This window comes from Medicago sativa, chromosome 5 (assembly GCF_051527215.1).
Source record: "Medicago sativa cultivar Bolivia chromosome 5, Bolivia_mono, whole genome shotgun sequence".
NCBI lineage: Eukaryota > Viridiplantae > Streptophyta > Magnoliopsida > Fabales > Fabaceae > Medicago > Medicago sativa.
The window spans coordinates 5,996,642-6,015,320 of NC_140753.1; the positions used below are offsets into that span (position 1 = coordinate 5,996,642).

An 18,679-nucleotide genomic window follows, 5' to 3' on the forward strand; every position below is an offset into this window, starting at 1 on the left:
ACATTAAAGTGATTCCAACCCATACATTACATTAAAGTGATTCCAACCCATTACATTAAAGGGATACTAATATTAATTTGCCATATTAACATACTCCTTAAATGGGTTATTTCTCACTTTTTAATAACCCATATATTAAAGTGATTCCAACCCATAATTTCTCACTTCCATAATACATGGCAATGTGTCATCCTAATATAATTCTCTGTCATCCTAGCTTCATCTCATGAAAATGGTGGTATCAAGTCAACATACAAGGCAAGTAAAATAAACAAAACTGATTCAAAAAAGGTGTATTGAAAATGAATGATAATGTAACATATAACTGTCATTCTCAGGCAAAAACGAATGATAATTTAATCATATAACTATGTCTATACTTAAACAATGAACTAAAACTGAACTAAGACAATAAATAAATGACAAGAAAAAAAGAGACTATTTGAGAACAGATAGGTAAAATGGGAAAAAACTAGAAAACTGCAGCTACAAGCTTATATAGCAAGTAGTGGTGGTGGTGTTTCTCTAAGCTTCCCAACCTCTCAAAAGTGTAGCGCGAGCGACACGGTTGAGTCCAAGAGTGAAAGCTCCCATTCGCAAGTCACAGTTGTGAGTTTTACAGTTTGATTTTATGTCATTGAAAGCTTTGGTCATGTACCTTTTTAGCTCCTGGTTCACTTTCTCTTCATCCCACATAAATCCTTGAATATTCTGCACAAACCATATAGAGAAGTTTAAAATCTACTTCAATAGGAACATGTTTCAAAGAGCTGTTACACTGATCTTATTAACTATTACCTGAACCCATTCAAAGTAGCTTACTGTCACTCCACCAGCATTGGCATAAACGTCTGGTAATATAATTACTCCTTTCTTAGACAGTATCTGCAACAAATTTTAAGAATGAAAAATCACTTTGAAGTGAAAAATATGTGAGACTCATTTTAAGTTCTTCAATATCCTTTCCTTACCTCATCAGCATCAGGGTCAGTTGGATGATTTGCAGCCTCTATAATAAATTTTGCTTTCACATCATTAGCATTTTCCCTTCAAGAAACAATAGATGAAGTTGAAATTACACCAACAATTTATTTTAACAATGATGATTTATAAACTAAGGTGACTTAGATAAAACATACTTGTTGAGAACACCTCCCAAAGCACATGGAATGAGAACATCACAGTCATGAACAAGCAAATCATTTGGATTCATAGCATCTCCTCCTGAGAAATCCTTCAAACTTCCATTGCCTGCCTTGTGTTTCAGAAGAGCAGCAATATCAATCCCATTTGGATTACTAATAGCACCATTGATGTCACTCACTGCAACCACCTTACCACCTCTCTCAAAAATTGCCTTTGCAGCCCAGGTGCCCACATTGCCAAACCCCTAAAAAGTGTATCATATTAATAATCAACGTCATATAGATGCAGTGTTGTTAAATATCAGTGCTGTAACACTATTGCATGGCAGAACTTGAACAAATCGCCATAGTTCATCCATAGGCTATTTAAAACAAAATACTGTGAAATAGCGGACCATAGAGGCGCTATATCGCTGTTGCGTAGCAGAATTTGAACAAACTGTTATTTTCCGCAGTCCGCAATTGACAACACTTTATTGATGAAAGTCATATATTGGATATCATAGTGATGGCGTAGTGAAGAAATACCTGGATGGCAAATGTCATATCAGAAATCGACTTCCCATATTCAGCAAATAAAGCCTCTGTTGCAAAAACCACTCCCAGTCCTGTTGCGGCCTCTCTTCCCAATGAACCTCCAAGATCCTACAGGCCAAATGTTTCAAACCAATTTCTTGAATCTTGGATGCTAAATTATCATTTTGTATACAAGAAAACTATGATTGTGCATAAAAAAAAAATAGGTGAACCAGCATGTATCCTCCTATTCGTTGGTCACAAAATTTAGACAACAAGCCTTAGCCTTGGTTCGCCATGTTTTCGAGACTAATCTGATTAAGAGGATATTTAAATTGATTATTTTAGCTTGTCTACTGTACTGGGTCTGGCATAAACATTTGTGAGATTGTTTGAGAGCTTATGGAAACAGCTTATGATATGTCTATAAGCAGTTTTCAACTTATTGCCATAAGCTCTCAAAGATACCATGTAAAAACAGCTTATAGCTTATTTTAAAACAATTTGACTTTATTTTTATCTTTTGTTAATAGCTTATACAAAACTATTTATATGATAAGAATTATACTATAAGCACTTAACTAAGTTGTTTATCCAACTTAGGGCCTAAAACTACAGTTGGCAGTGATTATGAAATATTATTTTACACTTACAATAGGCTTGCCAGTCACAACTGCTGGTGAATGACCATGAAACTTTGAATATTCATCGAGAATCCAAGCCATTGTCTGTGAATTAGTTCCCATATCAGGGGCAGGAACATCCCTATGAATGCCAATGAGATCATGAATCTTTTGGGTGAAAACACGAGTGAGACGTTCTAACTCGCTGATGCTCAGATCCTTCGGGTTGCAGCCGATTCCGCCCTTTGCTCCTCCGTATGGAATGTCTACCACAGCTGTCTTCCATGTCATTAGCTGAGCTAGAGCATTCACTTCATCAGGGTCAACCTAGCACCAAAAAATGTGACACTTTGGTACATTGATACTCGAAAGCAAGGTAAATAGTTTATAACTTACATTCATACATAATGTTAGAAAATTAAATCAAGCATAATCTAGAAGATTTTAGAAGTATGATGTGGCTTATGAGATAAGATTGCCACTTAAGTTGCAAAGTTTGAATTGAACACTAATACTTAGCTATTAGTAACTTACTTGTCCATTAAGTTTACTTAACAATTAAGAGTTGCATAAAAGAGCAACACATGGATACTAGGTGTCTTATGTTTGTATAATTACTTGGAAGCTAAGTATGCTTAGTCATTAAGAATAGTCTTAGTATTTTGCCTATAAAAGGCCATGCTTGTACCATTGTGACATATCAAGTTTGAGTAAATAAGATTAGTGTGTTAAAAGAAATTCTCCATTGTTCTCTTTGTTAGTTTACTTGTGAGTTTGTGTGTTATATGTCCCACTGATATCAAATTGGTATCAGAGCAGGTTAGGTCCTGCAAAGTGTCAGCGTCAAAAATAGTTTGATTGTGTGAGGAACAAAATAGTTCTCACTCTGTCAAAGTCAGTGTCAAAAATAGTCCGAGTGTGTGAGGAACAAAAGAGTTCTCACTGTGTCAAAGTTATTGTGAGCATATTTTGAAAAAGATATGGCAAACAATTTCAATATCGTTTGGTCCGGTCCCAAATTGAATTCTGAATTAGATTTCAATTATTGGGAATTTATGATGACAACACATCTTAAAGCTCACAACATCTGGAGCTATGTGGAGTCTGGTTTGCAACAAGGAGCTGATGAACTTGCTCGTAGAAGGGACCAGCTGGCACTATCTCAAATTCTTCAAGGAATAGATTACTCAATTTTCGGCAAAATAGCAAATGCGAAGACTTCAAAAGAGGCGTGGGACATATTGAAGCTGTCACACAAAGGAGTTGAGAAAGCTCAGAAATCGAAGCTGCAGTCTCTGCGTAGAGAATATGAAAGGTACGAAATGTCCAGTTCTGAAACAGTGGAACAATATTTTACTCGTGTTATTAATCTTGTCAACAAGATGAGAGTGTATGGAGAAGATATTCCGGATAGCAAGGTGGTGGAGAAAATTCTACGCACCATGCCGATGAAGTTTGATCATGTGGTGACTACGATATTAGAATCCCACGATACCGATACCTTGTCGGTAGCAGAGTTGCAGGGAAGTATTGAAAGCCACGTCAATCGAATATTAGAGAAGACTGAAAAAGTGAAGGAGGAAGCCTTGAAAAGCCAGGTGAACCTCAACAACGCTGCTGAATCCAGTCAGATGGGTGAAGCCAGAGCACGTGATAATTTCAACAATGGAGGAAGAGGAAATTTCAGAGGTAGAGGTCGAGGAACCTTTAGAGGAAGAGGACGTGGCAACTTCAACCAATGGAGAGACAACAATTACAACAATTTCAATCAATCACATCAAGGAAGAGGTGGAAACAACTTTGGTTCCAACAACCGTGGCAGAGGAAGAGGTTATTCCAACCAAGAGAGAACAAATAATGGTTGCTTTAATTGTGGAAAGTACGGGCACAAAGCAGTTGATTGCAGATATAAACATCAGGCAAACATGGTAGAGAACTCATATCAATCCTCTGGTGAGTCTTCCCAAAATCAACACAGTTTATTTTTAGCAAGCAATACACTTTCGGAAGAACAAAATATCTGGTATTTGGACACCGGATGTAGTAATCATATGTGTGGGAAAAAGGAATTATTTTCTTCTCTGAACGAAACGGTAAAATCTACCGTGAAGTTTGGAAATAATTCAAATATTCCAATTGAGGGGAAAGGCCAAATTGCTATCAAATTGAAAGATGGATCGCAAAATTTTATTGGCGACGTTTTCTATGCTCCTGGTCTTCATCACAACCTCTTGAGCATGGGACAACTGTCAGAGAAAGGTTACAACATGCAGATTCACAAAGGCTATTGCACTTTGATCGATAGAAATGGAAGATTCATCACAAAGGTAAAAATGTCATCTAACCGCCTATTCCCTCTGAAAATTCAACATGATCAATTTCCTTGCTTGAGTTCAATAATTCCAAATGATGATTGGTTGTGGCACATGAGATTTGGTCACTTTCATTTTTCTGGCTTGAATTATCTGTCACGAAAAGAATATGTTTCTGGTTTGCCTGTTGTGAACATTCCAAGTGGTGTATGCGAGACATGTCAAATTGGAAAGAAGCATAGAGAATCATTTCCAACCGGAAAGTCTTGGAGAGCAAAGAAACTCCTGGAGATCGTTCACTCAGATTTGTGCTCGGTTGAAATACCAACACCTGGTGGATGCAAATATTTTATTACTTTCATTGATGATTTTAGCAGAAAGGCTTGGGTGTATTTTCTAAAGCAGAAATCAGAAGCTATTGATGCCTTCAAGACATTCAAAGCGTTCGTAGAAAAACAAAGTGGTTGTTCAATCAAAGCACTCAGAACAGACAGAGGCCAAGAATACCTCGTCGGCACAAATTTCTTTGAGCAACATGGAATCCAACATCAGTTAACCACCAGATACACTCCTCAACAAAATGGAGTAGCTGAAAGAAAGAACAGAACAATCATGGATATGGTGAGATGCATGTTGAAAGCCAAACAAATGCCAAAGGAATTTTGGGCAGAAGCATTTGCTACTGCAATTTATATTTTGAACAGGTGTCCAACAAAAAGTGTTCAAGAAAAGACTCCCGAAGAAGCATGGAGTGGAAGGAGGCCCTCAATCAGACACCTTCGAGTTTTTGGATGTATTGCATATGTTCATGTACCAGATCAAATCAGAAAGAAGTTAGATGATAAAGGCGAGAAATGTATCTTTATTGGATACAGTTCAAATTCAAAGGCCTACAAGCTTTACAATCCGGAAACAAAGAAGGTGATCATCAGCAGAGATGTGATGTTTGATGAAGGAGGAATGTGGAATTGGTCATCAAAGTCACAAAAGGAGCCGATAGTAACTCCAAATGATTATGAAGAGGAGGCTGAGAATATAGATTCAACACCTGATGAACCAGACGAACCTGATGAGCCAGAAACATCAAACAGAGCACAAAGAAATCGAAGATTACCAGCTCGATTGCAAGATTGTGTTTTGGGTACAGATAATGACCCATCTGATGAAGAGATTATCAACTTTGCTTTATTTGCAGATTGTGAGCCAGTTACTTTTAAAGAAGCCTCCGATGATGAAAATTGGATAAAAGCTATGGATGAAGAAATCAATGCAATTGAGAAGAATAAAACATGGGAGCTGACTGAATTACCAGCAGACAAGAAGCCGATAGGGGTGAAGTGGGTGTACAAGACAAAGTACAAACCCAATGGTGAGATTGATCGCTATAAAGCGAGGTTGGTGGCTAAAGGTTACAAACAAAAACCAGGTATTAATATCGGGTTTCACAAGATACGAGAACTGATAGCTGAAAAAGAAGTGGTGATCGAGTTCTGTCCCACTGAAGAGCAAATTGCATATATTATTACAAAATCGTTGAAGATTGAGTTATTTTACAAATTGAAGAAAATGCTTGGAATGACAAATTTGGAAGCTTGATTTAAGGGAGGCAATGTTAGAAAATTAAATCAAGCATAATCTAGAAGATTTTAGAAGTATGATGTGGCTTATGAGATAAGATTGCCACTTAAGTTGCAAAGTTTGAATTGAACACTAATACTTAGCTATTAGTAACTTACTTGTCCATTAAGTTTACTTAACAATTAAGAGTTGCATAAAAGAGCAACACATGGATACTAGGTGTCTTATGTTTGTATAATTACTTGGAAGCTAAGTATGCTTAGTCATTAAGAATAGTCTTAGTATTTTGCCTATAAAAGGCCATGCTTGTACCATTGTGACATATCAAGTTTGAGTAAATAAGATTAGTGTGTTAAAAGAAATTCTCCATTGTTCTCTTTGTTAGTTTACTTGTGAGTTTGTGTGTTATATGTCCCACTGATATCACATAATCAAAACTACAAACATAAAGCATGAGAATAGCAGTCTTGATGACAATCAAAAGATCTATGCTGAATAAATTGATGATGAAACATTCATGATGCAGTTAAACTTACAAACTGCTTTTACAAGTTTATGACTCAGAAAATATTTAAAATCTGCTCCAATGATAGAAAACCATTCTCAAGTTCAGCTCATGTCCACCAGTACACTCTTTGCTGCTCAGAAAATTTGGACAAACTACATTTTATTCATATATTCTGAGAAACAGTTAATGAATAGGATAAAATGCAGCATGTGTCTCATGTTTGGAATTAAAAGATTGGAACACGTAAGAATTTTTTTAAAGAATGTTTATTATAAGAAAAACAAATTTGGATTAACATTTAGGAAACAAAAATATTGGACTTATTATAGTTCATTACTAATAGTTGAAGTTTTAAATTAAGCTTATATTTGATCTAAAATTACATTCTTTTTCTTTGTTGTTTAGACTTATATTTGTCGTTTAGACGCTAGATAAGAATAAAAGAATAACATGGACTTTTTCATATAAAAGATTCAACCTCATATCATAATTAAGGAGCACCAAACTTCTTGCCACTTGATCCAACATTTATCGGTAAATTTTAAGATCTTTAAAATGACGACCATAACACTAAGGATAGTAATGGATCGCCACAATATTAAAACTTAGAGATCATTGCAGTCATGATTACAATTGAAAATGCATTAGCAATAATCACATTAATCTGTGATTTCATACAATACTTAGGATTGCATGAACCACCACAATAATAACGGTAAGACATAATCGCAATCGCAATAACAACCGCGACTATAACACATCAATTGTTCAAAATAGTGATAGTTTATTTTCAAGTTTTCAATTTTAATAATAATGAATATCTATCAAAAACATTGACAAAACTCATGAATATTAAATCATTACAAGAAAGAAAGAAAACCTCAGGGTGATAACGTATTCCTCCTTTCATAGGACCACGTGCATTGTCATGTTGGATCCGAAAACCGACGTATGAAACCAAACTTCCGTCATCTTTTGGGATCGTACATTCAACCTATCAAATGACATAAAAATGATGAATATAGATACGAAATGAAAAGAATAGAAAAACAAAACAAAAATGGAATTGAAATAACAAAAAACCTTGATTTCTCTGTAAGGAATGAGAAGGCTTTTCTCAAGTTTGGAATCCAAACCAAGAATTCTAGATGCACGTTGGAAATTACGGTTGGTGGCAACAAGAGCGTTCATGGCTGATGCTGAATGAATGTTTGACTCAGTTTAGTGTATGTAACAGTGATGATACTCAAACAAAAATGAAACTGAATTCCTACTTTTATTAATTGAAAAGGTTTTACACACGTGAATTCACAAACACGATATTGATTACGTAACCGAGGATACACTTGTAATAATTATACTAAAGAAATTGTCAAAGAAAATGACACCTCATAAAGTAAATACATCTTGAAAAAGATAGAGATTAGAGATAGCGATTTGATATGCGATATGTGATAAATTGACGAAGTGTTTATATAGAAAGAAAATGAAATGTTAAATGAGTAAGAAAAATTGAGGTGTCTATATATTATTGTTGAATTGTTAAGTAATTCATATGTATTAAATTAACTCACATACTTGATTATTTCATATATATTAAGATAAGTGTATAGATGGAAGAGAGAATAATATTGTGTTGAAAATTGAAAAGGTCGAGTCCTTGTAAACATAGTTAAGTTGGTAGAGACACAATGTAGAGGCTGACGTTCAAATCACAAACACTCCATTTATTTTTATTGCAAAAATACTAGGTATTTTAGAACGAAATGAGTATATCTTTGAATATTGTTTAAGTGATAAAAAGAAATTTGTAGTTATAAAAAAAAAAAAAGGGAAATGTGTACTCTTGACTCTTGAGTACCTAATTATAAAATATATTTTTTCTCTAAATACAAGTCTTTTTGTTTTCAAAATTCAACGTGCATTAATGATTTTTTTTTACAAAAATATCTCATGTAAGGTACGTTGGAAGACGTATATTATGTTTCTATCTTATGATATCAATAAATGTAGAGATTAACATGATAAAATAACACAAGTTTTTGATAAATTTATTACTACAATTTTTTTTTTAGTATGATATGATTTTTGTTGGATATGTTTATAGTAAATAATAGATGGAGTATTTATTATTTTTACATGTATTTTCAAGACAATCTTTCTCTTTATGAATTCCTTAAATAATATCTTTATAAGATTTGTTAGCATGAACTTTAAACTAACTATTTATCTACAATGTTTTTAAACTTACACATAAGTGGGAAACTCAGGGTCAAACTCCGATAGAGTCGTACAACTTAGTGATTTTAACATTTATTACTTGTGGACCTATTATTAAAAAAAAATTATGAAAAAAATAGTATAAATTTTAAAAAAAAAATATCATGCAATAAACTTCAAGATGTATCTTTAATGGAAAAAAATAAATACTATGAAAAAAGATTAAAACGTTTTTCTAAATAAATAAATAAATAAATACTTGTGCAAACGGATAAAAATCTTCTTTATTTCTCAAAAGAAATGAAAGCGTCAGTCTATTACAAAAGTTTTAGAAATGAAAGCATCTATTGCTGAAGTTTTAGAGTACAAAAATGAAATTGTTCAACATATAAAAAATTTCTTTTCAAATTATATACTCCCTCCGTCTCACAATAATTGTCTCTTTACCATTTTTTTCTTTTTCTCAAAATAATTGTCACTTTAGAATACCAATGCAGCATTTATTATTATTTTTTATTATTATACCCTTATTTAGGGCTGGGCATAGGGTCGGGTCGGTTCGGGTTCGGGCCCAAACCCCAAATCCGAAGCAACCCTCGGGTTAGAGAGCAAGACCCAAACATACCCTTATTAACTTTCGGTTTTTTCGGGTTCGGTTTTTTTGGGTTACCGGGTTCGTCGGTTCGGTTTAACGGGTTGACCTCACAATCCAATATGATTTTTTTGGATCAAATCGATTTTTTTTTAAAATATTTTGCTCATTATTTTCCTTTTTTGGTGCAGATCTATTTTTTTTCATCGATTCATTGGCATATCTTTTGTCCTCGTCCAATTAATTTTCTTTATAAATCTGGACAGTAATTGTTGGATTTAAATTTGCTGGGCCACATATTTTCCAATCTATGGTTGCAATCAAATCAAATATATATATATATATATATATATATATATATATATAATTTTCCAGTTAATTATTTGATATGTCAAATAAATATCACATTGAATGGAGAAAAGGGGAAAAAAGAGCTTCTAGAAAATAGAAATAATAAATTGTAGATCCAGGAATGATACAGAGAAGAAGATTAGGAAAATAGCAAACATATCATTCAAGGAATCTTTAAAAATGAAAACTTTAAGCGTTAGATAATTCAGAGAAGAAGATCTGGAGAGAAATTGAAGATTGAGAAAGAAATTATGTGATTTGAGGGAAGATCAGAAAAGTATAAGAAGAAATTGGAAGAAGTTGTATGTGCGGCTGATGCTAGGGTTTTCTAATAAAATTTGTGTTGAAGTATGGAATTTATAGAGGAAAGGGAAACAATATTGGGCTTAGGAGAAAAAACTTGGGCTATAGAGTATTGGGCTATGAGAATAAAATGAAAAATTAGGGTTGAACGGGTTAGAACGGGTTCCGACGGGTTCAAAATCATAAACCGAACCGAACCGAATAGACCCACTGTAACCCACAATGTCTACCCGATCAACCCGTAACCCGAATTAACCCGAACCGAATGCTTAAAATTGTATCGGGTTACTCGGGTTAATTCGGGTCGACCCATTTTTGCCCAGCCCTACCCTTATTTATTGAATTTCATCCAACTTAACTACTCCACTAACTACAATTAATAAGGGTGTTTTAGTAAATGATACTAATTTTACCATCAAAATCAACACAATTAATCATTTCCTTAATACTCGTGCATAAACCTTAAACGACTATTATTTAGAGACGGAGGGAGTATTAATAAGTTAATAATACATTGTACCCCAAAAAAAAAAAAGTTAATATTACAATTGGTGGTAGGAGCCGGCCAACAACCATGACTTTGTCCGAGCTCTACGACCAACCATTGTGAGATTGTCGAAGCTTCACTACAAACCACCTTAAATTGCAAGAGATTTCCGTCGGCCGACCACCATCAATCACCATCAATGGTGGGGTATCAAAAGGATGTACACCTATAATTACTAATTTCAAAATTGGTGACATTAGTCGGGTGTTATTATGTATTAAAAGTATAATAATAATCAATATGTCAGGTCCATTTCAACAAATTGAATTCTTACTTAACTCTCAACGTCTTTTTTTTTTTAGATTACCATGTAATTATAAGTACAAAATTTCTACTATGTTTAACATTGACTAATCTCCATAGCAACTTCTCGGATACGTAAGGTGGATTCTCCACTTTCAACCAGATTTTTTCCATAGAAAAAAAAATACCCTTTTCTATTGTTTTATTTTATTGTTATGGTTCAAATTTGAAGTTGGAAATTTTAATGGAAGTAATTAATTACATGATAAGAAGGGAGGAAAAGTTGCAATTGGCACGGCAGTCGGCTCTCTCAAACTAGAATAACACGGCAGTCAGCTCTCTCAATAAAATTAGCAATATGTGAAACCCTCTAAAAAAAGAGAAGCTAAATATGTGAAGAGAATAATATGCGAAACCCTAAAAAAAAAGCTAAATATGTGAAGAGATTAATTTATATCCATTAATGTATTTTTTTTTACATATACATCCAATCAAATCACACCACATAGATATTTATTGAGATATTTAAGGAACTAATCTAAGAAAGTGGCCTTGTCGTGTAATTTGAATGGATGCATTTGTAAAATTCTAATGAGACAATGAGAATACACATATAAACAAATGTAATGAAATATTAATAATACAGTAACACATAATTTAAAAATTACACTGGAGTAATGAAACATGAACATGAGAAATAATAGACCCAATGATGATATATTGATGCAGAATAGATAAATAATAGAAAACTTGAATAAATTGTCAGCACCATTTCGACAAATGAATTGTCTTGCTTGCCTCACAACAAAGTGGGATATTTAGCATCTAGAAAGTCTCTAAGGGTACGAGCAGCTTTATGACCACCCATTATTTCAGCTAGCTTTTCTACTGGAAGAAGTGCAAGTTCTGCCAAACTTTTACACCCATCCATTATGGCCCTATAATTAGAATCTGTAACACCAGGAAGTCGTCTTAGAAACTCCACAGCCGATGTGTTGTAATTTTCAGCCCTGTGATCACAGCATTAACCCCAAAATTTACATTAGGAACAGAAAATGAATCAGTGCTTAGAAACTCAAGTGACACATTTTGATAGAAAGACTCCAACATCCTGAGCTCTACAGTTTAAATGTTTGTGCAGTCATGCATGAAACCTGTGCATATTGATAGGCAAGGAAATATTCTTGTTGAGACATGGCAATTCTAATTAGTGAAAAAATTGCCTAAAATTATATAAAGCCTGCACAAATCAATATTTGTTGCTAGCATTGCAATAAGCCTATATCACATGAGCATGGAAACAGGAGATGCACCAACATGGCTTTAAAACTATGGAGAAAACAATCCACCAATGTTTCTTGCAATTACAATAAATTTATATGCAAGATGAGATTCACTTTTCATTTCACCCTTGGCAGCATGAAGCTACCTTAGAAATATAAAACTAAGAAATAGCAACTTACCTCACGTCACTTTCCACAATTCCTTCTTCTGACGGGACACCCACTCTCATTGCTTTTGTTTCATCTGGTTCATCTTGATTTGCCTTTAGTGAAGCAAATATTTCAGAAGTTGCATGCAAACTTCGAGACCAGATTATACGTAGCCGGGGAAAATGTAGAGCAAGTAATGACAACTTTGATATAATGCTATTGGGCGTCACATCATCACCAATATCACTGGCAGACTGGTAAAGATATCCATGACAGATCAAATGTCATTCGCTATTCCACAAAACAAATGCTAATCAAGTAGTACATTATAAATATATCCATGTATGATATAGCTTGTTTGAGTAATCATTTATATTTATTTATTTATTTTCATTTTCTCTTTTTTTCTAGCAATGAAAAAAAAACAATAACTTTCTAGCAGCAGACAAGTCATACTAAAATTCAAACATTATGCCCAGTGCCCAGATATTTAGTACTAATTTGGACCAAAACAGTAACGGCAAGCATTCTTATAAATGGGTTGCCTACCTGTCAAAACAACATCCCACCCCCAGAATATGAACAAGCCATTGATAGTAACAAGACAGTAAAAGCAGAAGATAGAGTTGTATACTAGTCAGCAAACCTGAAATGAGAAGCTCTTATCCTGTGAAAACTCAATCAAGAGCACCGGTATTTTATAATACCGGGCCATTGTTTCCACCTGGTTGTATAGACGACCTGATGTGAAACTCTGGAAGAGATCCTGAATACTTTTCCTTTCCACGCAAATTAATGGTGATAGGATATAGTCACCAACTTCAAGGGTCACTGGAATTATGCGCATTCCCTTTTGATGAAGAATATTTGGAAGGCTGCTCATGAACTCCCGCATGTCCACAATGACCTGAAATGTTGCAATTCGCAAACTATAAAATCCATGGCAAGTATATGAGGCATAGAATAGATAGACATCAAAGATAAGAAAATATCACAAACCTGCATTTCTTTATCAACCTCTTTTCTCCCACCTGCTTTTCTGGTTATTGAGTTCTGGGTAGTATTTAAATCTGAATCTAGGGTAGAATTAAATCCTAAACCATGCCCACTCTGATAAACAGCAGGACAAAAGCACCAATCAGAAAAGAGGAAAACAATGTAAGATGAAAGTTAGTATAGGCTGATCACTTTCCATGCCCATTATCCACATTCCTATACGGAAGGCAGCCATTTCCAGAACAATGGACCGAAGCAGCAACCAGAATCAAAAAGAAAAACATGAGGGAAACAACTATAGTAAAACAAACCTGGTCAATTGGAATCATCATCATAGATTTTTGTCTGATCAAAGATTCAAATGCTCCATTCTCTCTACGTATACTTGCCTCAAACTTCTGAACCTCGGTAGAATCTTCATAGAAAATAAAGTATACCTTTAACCTTTTAGAGGGATTCTCAGCTTTGTAGACTTCGATTTCTCTTACAAAGGTCATGTCTGGATGGTAAACGACAATTATAGAGGGCTTTAATATGTCCAGTATAGGCTGATCACTTTCAAGGGCATAAAAATGTACTGGTGGTAGTGGCTTCCCATCTCTTGCCATGGCATCAGGAAAGGTATGCCTCCGAAGAACTGCATCGTCTACAGATATCCCCCCGTGTTTGGTTTCACAAACTCTATCATTACTGACAGCACTAGTTTCACCCATGTGGGCTTTATTTTTTGAATCGGATATCCCAGTTTTACCACTTGCCACTTCCTCCTTATTGTTACTCTGAACACTAGAGCCATCAATAATGATTGGGCCATTTCTATTCCCCAATTTTCTCTTGCCTTTTCCACGAACATGTCCACCCAAATCAGACTGAGGGGTATCTTCAACAACATGATTTTTTTCAGAAAGATTTCGCAGTTTCGAAGCTGCTGCCAGAAGTGCATCATGCTCCTGCTTATTGATGCCGCCAGTTTCTGTATTCTGTCCAAGGGATATGGGAGTGACTCCATTAAGAATCCCAAAACCCTTAGGATCCTTTGGCTTCTTTTTCTTATGCACTACATCACGCAGTTGTACTTTGTTCAGTAAGTACTTCTTCCATTCATCTTGAATGACCTTCACAATAAAAAAACAATAGACAAAATATGAAAGTCAGTTTCTTCATGTCTTACTCTTATATACTATCAACCAGCAAAAACTCAAGGAACCAAGAATAGCACACTTCCATCATAATCACAAAAAAAGTAAAGGAGAATGTTAACCAGTGCCCCCGGGGCATTGGTTAACAAGACAGAAAATTCTATTTTTGCATTCCTTAACCAGTGCCCCGGGGGCACTGGTTAACAAGACCCAAAAGTAAAGCATTAAGCTATACCAGTGCCCCCGGGGCACTGGTTAAGGAATGCAAAAATAGAATTTTCTGTCTTGGAACTATAAACTGTCACTTTTGATCAAGTAATAAGTACATTACTTTTTAACAAAAACTTCCTTCTTTTGGTGCTTAACCAATGCCCCGGGGGCACTGGTTAACATTCTCCATAAAACAATAAGTAACTTTCATACAATTATAGAAGAAGCATTTAAACATTAAAAACAAGAACTAATGAGAATCACATCGAAGATGATAAAAAAACTGCTTCAATAGCATCACAGCCTTTTGCTATAGACTACAGTCAGTACAAGTGCACATCCAATCACTGCCAATAAAATTGAACGAATGAGTTGCCAATATTCAGTCAATCACTGCTACAGATGGAAGCTATGAAAACTCATCTAGTATTCTAGTAAAGCCAGATTATATGTATCCACAAATTTCATAAAATTAGAGAGCAATTACTTGTCCCATTATGTTATTTCCACTTTGAATAAAATCCATGGTAATCATCACATATCAGAATCATGAACTGCAATGAAAAGAAACGATACCAAAAGCTCACAGGAAAAATACTGATTTGCAGATTTTGCGCATTAAAATCTCTCTAAAATATTCTTTTAACCTTATTATCCAAAATTGCCATCAACGATGCATATTCCATAATATCTTGCCCCAGATTTATAATATTTCAAAGAAACAAAACTATCAGAACAAACTCTTTGAGTTTTTCAGCATAGAATTCGTTAGGATTAGTTTGGCTATGTGCAACGAAGCTGATGAGCTACTAGACCATACAAAATTGACTACTGCACTGATTAAATAATCCGGAATTACACTCATATCACACCTTATTTTATAAGAAGACATAAAAAAAGACAACCTTTTTTGGACTGTTGGTGATGCATTCTTCAAGCTGCAAGCACGACCTTTCATCTTTACATGCCACCAATACAATGCCATTGTCGGTGTCTTCACCTTCAGCCAACACTTCTTCTCTCAACATGCCTTCCTTTCGTCTTTCCTCCTCTACCTCTTCAAGAATATCCTATAGTGATATGATCAAATCAAGACTCAGCCCAAAATATCCAACATTTATCAAATTAAACTATTTTTCCATAACCCGCTTCAGGTCATCCTATTTTGAAAATCCAAACGAACTAGAAAAGCATTAGTCAAATCAAAACAATGCCAAATTAGTGTCTGTCTTGCATTCCAAATCAAATAAAACGATGATAAGCCATAGACTTTCTAGAATAGGAACTCACTGACTCACACGTAAGACCTTCCACTTTGGTGCTTCTTCCAAGACTTCTTCCAATACTATGCCATGATTTGAACTGGTTGAGGCAGTGACATCAGCTGCCACACAAGCATGCAAAACAAAATTAAGGAAAAAAAAAAACAAATGCAGTCCACAGCTTGGCATGGCATATCTCCTTTCCTTTATGCCTCTTTTATTTTTTTAAATGCTAGTTTTTCATTTAAATAAGCAAAGCCAAAAATCACAACCTATGCGAGATTAAAGAACCAAAGAAAACATAACGATAAGTTATTACCTTCTTCAGTGTCTTCATTATCCCCTTTGCCTTTTTTCTTTTTGTTTTTGACATTCTTACTAGACTCGTTCAATTTCACACCATCTGACCTCACAAGATGATAAACACGTTTCTTTGCATAGTCAAATATCTTATAGCTTGCCTCTGCAAATATCCAAACAGAACGAAAACTCTCCGACACTCTGAGTGTATCCAAATATTTCAAGTAAGTCACCGCATCATACCTATCAGTAAAAAACCACACAACAATCAGTGCTCATGATAAAAAAGGGTCTGCAGCCGCAATCAATAGCTGATATCTTCTAAGCTCATCTAACTAAAAAATACATGTTTGGTAACCGTCATTTTCTCACGAGCTTATACCATTTTTCAATAAGCTAATTCAAATAACTTATAGCTTAAACCTTATAGCTTATGATTTTTCTCTCTCAATTTTACCCTTGTTCTCTTAATTGAAGAAAATTAAATATCAATTAAACATATCTTTTTTATGTTATTTCATATTCGTAAGCTAGTTCAACCGCTAATTTTACCAAACACTACAAATTCAATCAGCTAGCTTATCCGCTATAAGCTATCTGCCATAAGTTCGTCTGCTATAAGCTAACTTATCCGCTATCTGTTATTTTTCACCAAACAGAGCCCTAGTCTACGAAATTTTCTATAACTGCAATTGAAACCACATTTCACCGTGATTCTCCACAATACAAAGAACTACAAAGCAACTATTACTACAACCGCAAGTTAAAACATCGATGAGCAGATAAAATGCACATGCAATGAGAGAATAAACAACAAAAATAACCTGACTAGATAATCCAACAACTTCCTCAACGTCTTAAGATCAGAAACAAGCTGCTTAGTCTTCTTCCCTAAAGTATGCCAAATTGGATCCAACTGTCTCCTCACAATCTCATCAAACGACTTAAACAACCCATTCTCCACCGTCAAATCCTCCACATCAACCGTATTCGTCTTCCTCATCTCTTTCAAACACGCATCCATAACCTCAACAATCGCTTTCTGAATCCCCACCATATACTTCGTCATCGGAACCCTAATATCCACCACATCCGGTGGATCCCTTTCAAGTTCTTGACTCACGTAAACCTGAAACCTCGGCCATAAATGTAACTTCCGTAACCCTAAACACTTCATCGTCCTCTCCGCCTTCGCAAAACCAGAAACCATGGCCTGAGGACGATCAGAAAATGCTCTAACATACGCATCGCGATTAAACGAACGGAAAATTCTTACAATAAAAGCTTCGGTGGAAGTTTCGGAAATTGAATGTGCATTGAGGATTAATATACCGGAGATTGTTGAGGTAGGGAGTTTGTTTGTTAAAAGATCAACGATGAGGATTCGAGGAGTGATGAAACAAACGTGGCCGGAGGAATAGAGAGAGTGACGGTGGTTAACGGCGAGGTCGGCGGTGATTTCAGTCGGGATTTGGTGAATTTGGGGGTTTAGGGTTTTGAGATGGAAATTGATTTTGGATTTGAGAGTGGGAGAAGGAGAGAGAATGAGAAGTGTGCCTTGTGAAGAAGAGTGGAGAAGAAGAAGAGAGGAGATGAGTTTTGATAAGGAGAGACCTGATGAGAGAATTGTGAGTCCGCCATTGTTGTCTTCTAGAAGTTCTGTGATTATGTGTTCGTGGAATTGAAGAACCATTGATGAATAATAATGGATGCGAATTGAAGAAGTTTGAATTTGAAAAATTTAGGTTTGGAATTGAAAATTCTTGAAGGAATGAAGCATTCCAAGTTTCAACTGCAAAACGAATGAACCGCGAAATTGTGAACTGCGAAATTGTGCCCGCGAAATTGTTAAGAAACTTGTTATTGGGAGTAATGCTATCAGTACACTTCTTTTTTGCTAATACACCTTCTTATTATCGAAACTTGAAAATATGTGTTTAATTCGTGTTCAACATTTAAAATTGTCACCAATTATGGATAAATGTTGAAAATAGAGTTAGTTAATCACCAACTGATTTTTATTTCAGTTATGATGTACTAATGTGTGAAAGTGTAAATGTGTAATAGTACATATAGTGAAGTGATTAACAATAATAATAAACAACTTATCCAAAAATAATAATAATAATAACAATTCAATCCATGTGAATACGATCTTCTCAAAACTCTTTCTTTGTTTTTTTTAAATGTATGTGTGTTAACAAAAGTGAATTTGTTTCAACATCTGATTTCAAGAACATTGTTCAAGTCATGTTAAGTGTTCAAATTACTACGCAATCAAGTGGGCAATTTTCGGTGAATCTTACCATATTGGATGGAAAGAACTGTGACAAATGGTGTAAGCAAATGAAGGTTGTGTTTGGTTATCAAGATGTATGAGTTTAGTGAAGAATGGTGTCGA

General features: G+C 34.9%; 2 protein-coding genes across 2 annotated transcripts; both read right to left on the reverse strand.

The window, feature by feature from the left end:
- Positions 1-278: 278 nt before the first annotated feature.
- Positions 279-8,005, reverse strand: LOC146919503 (glutamate dehydrogenase 2). Its single transcript, XM_085712937.1, has 8 exons — positions 7,766-8,005; positions 7,563-7,676; positions 2,315-2,611; positions 1,674-1,790; positions 1,140-1,390; positions 972-1,047; positions 799-885; positions 279-711 (listed from the first exon to the last, which is right to left on the reverse strand). The coding sequence occupies exons 1-8, from the start codon at positions 7,871-7,873 to the stop codon at positions 526-528; spliced, it is 1,236 nt and encodes a 411-aa protein (XP_085569063.1). The 5' UTR covers positions 7,874-8,005; the 3' UTR covers positions 279-525.
- A 3,545-nt stretch (positions 8,006-11,550) lies between these two features.
- Positions 11,551-18,102, reverse strand: UVH1 (Restriction endonuclease, type II-like superfamily protein). The gene is made up of 9 exons (XM_085712938.1): positions 17,103-18,102; positions 16,298-16,521; positions 16,015-16,100; positions 15,622-15,786; positions 13,679-14,482; positions 13,371-13,481; positions 13,018-13,278; positions 12,402-12,625; positions 11,551-11,948 (listed from the first exon to the last, which is right to left on the reverse strand). The coding sequence occupies exons 1-9, from the start codon at positions 17,969-17,971 to the stop codon at positions 11,738-11,740; spliced, it is 2,955 nt and encodes a 984-aa protein (XP_085569064.1). The 5' UTR covers positions 17,972-18,102; the 3' UTR covers positions 11,551-11,737.
- Positions 18,103-18,679: the final 577 nt, after the last annotated feature.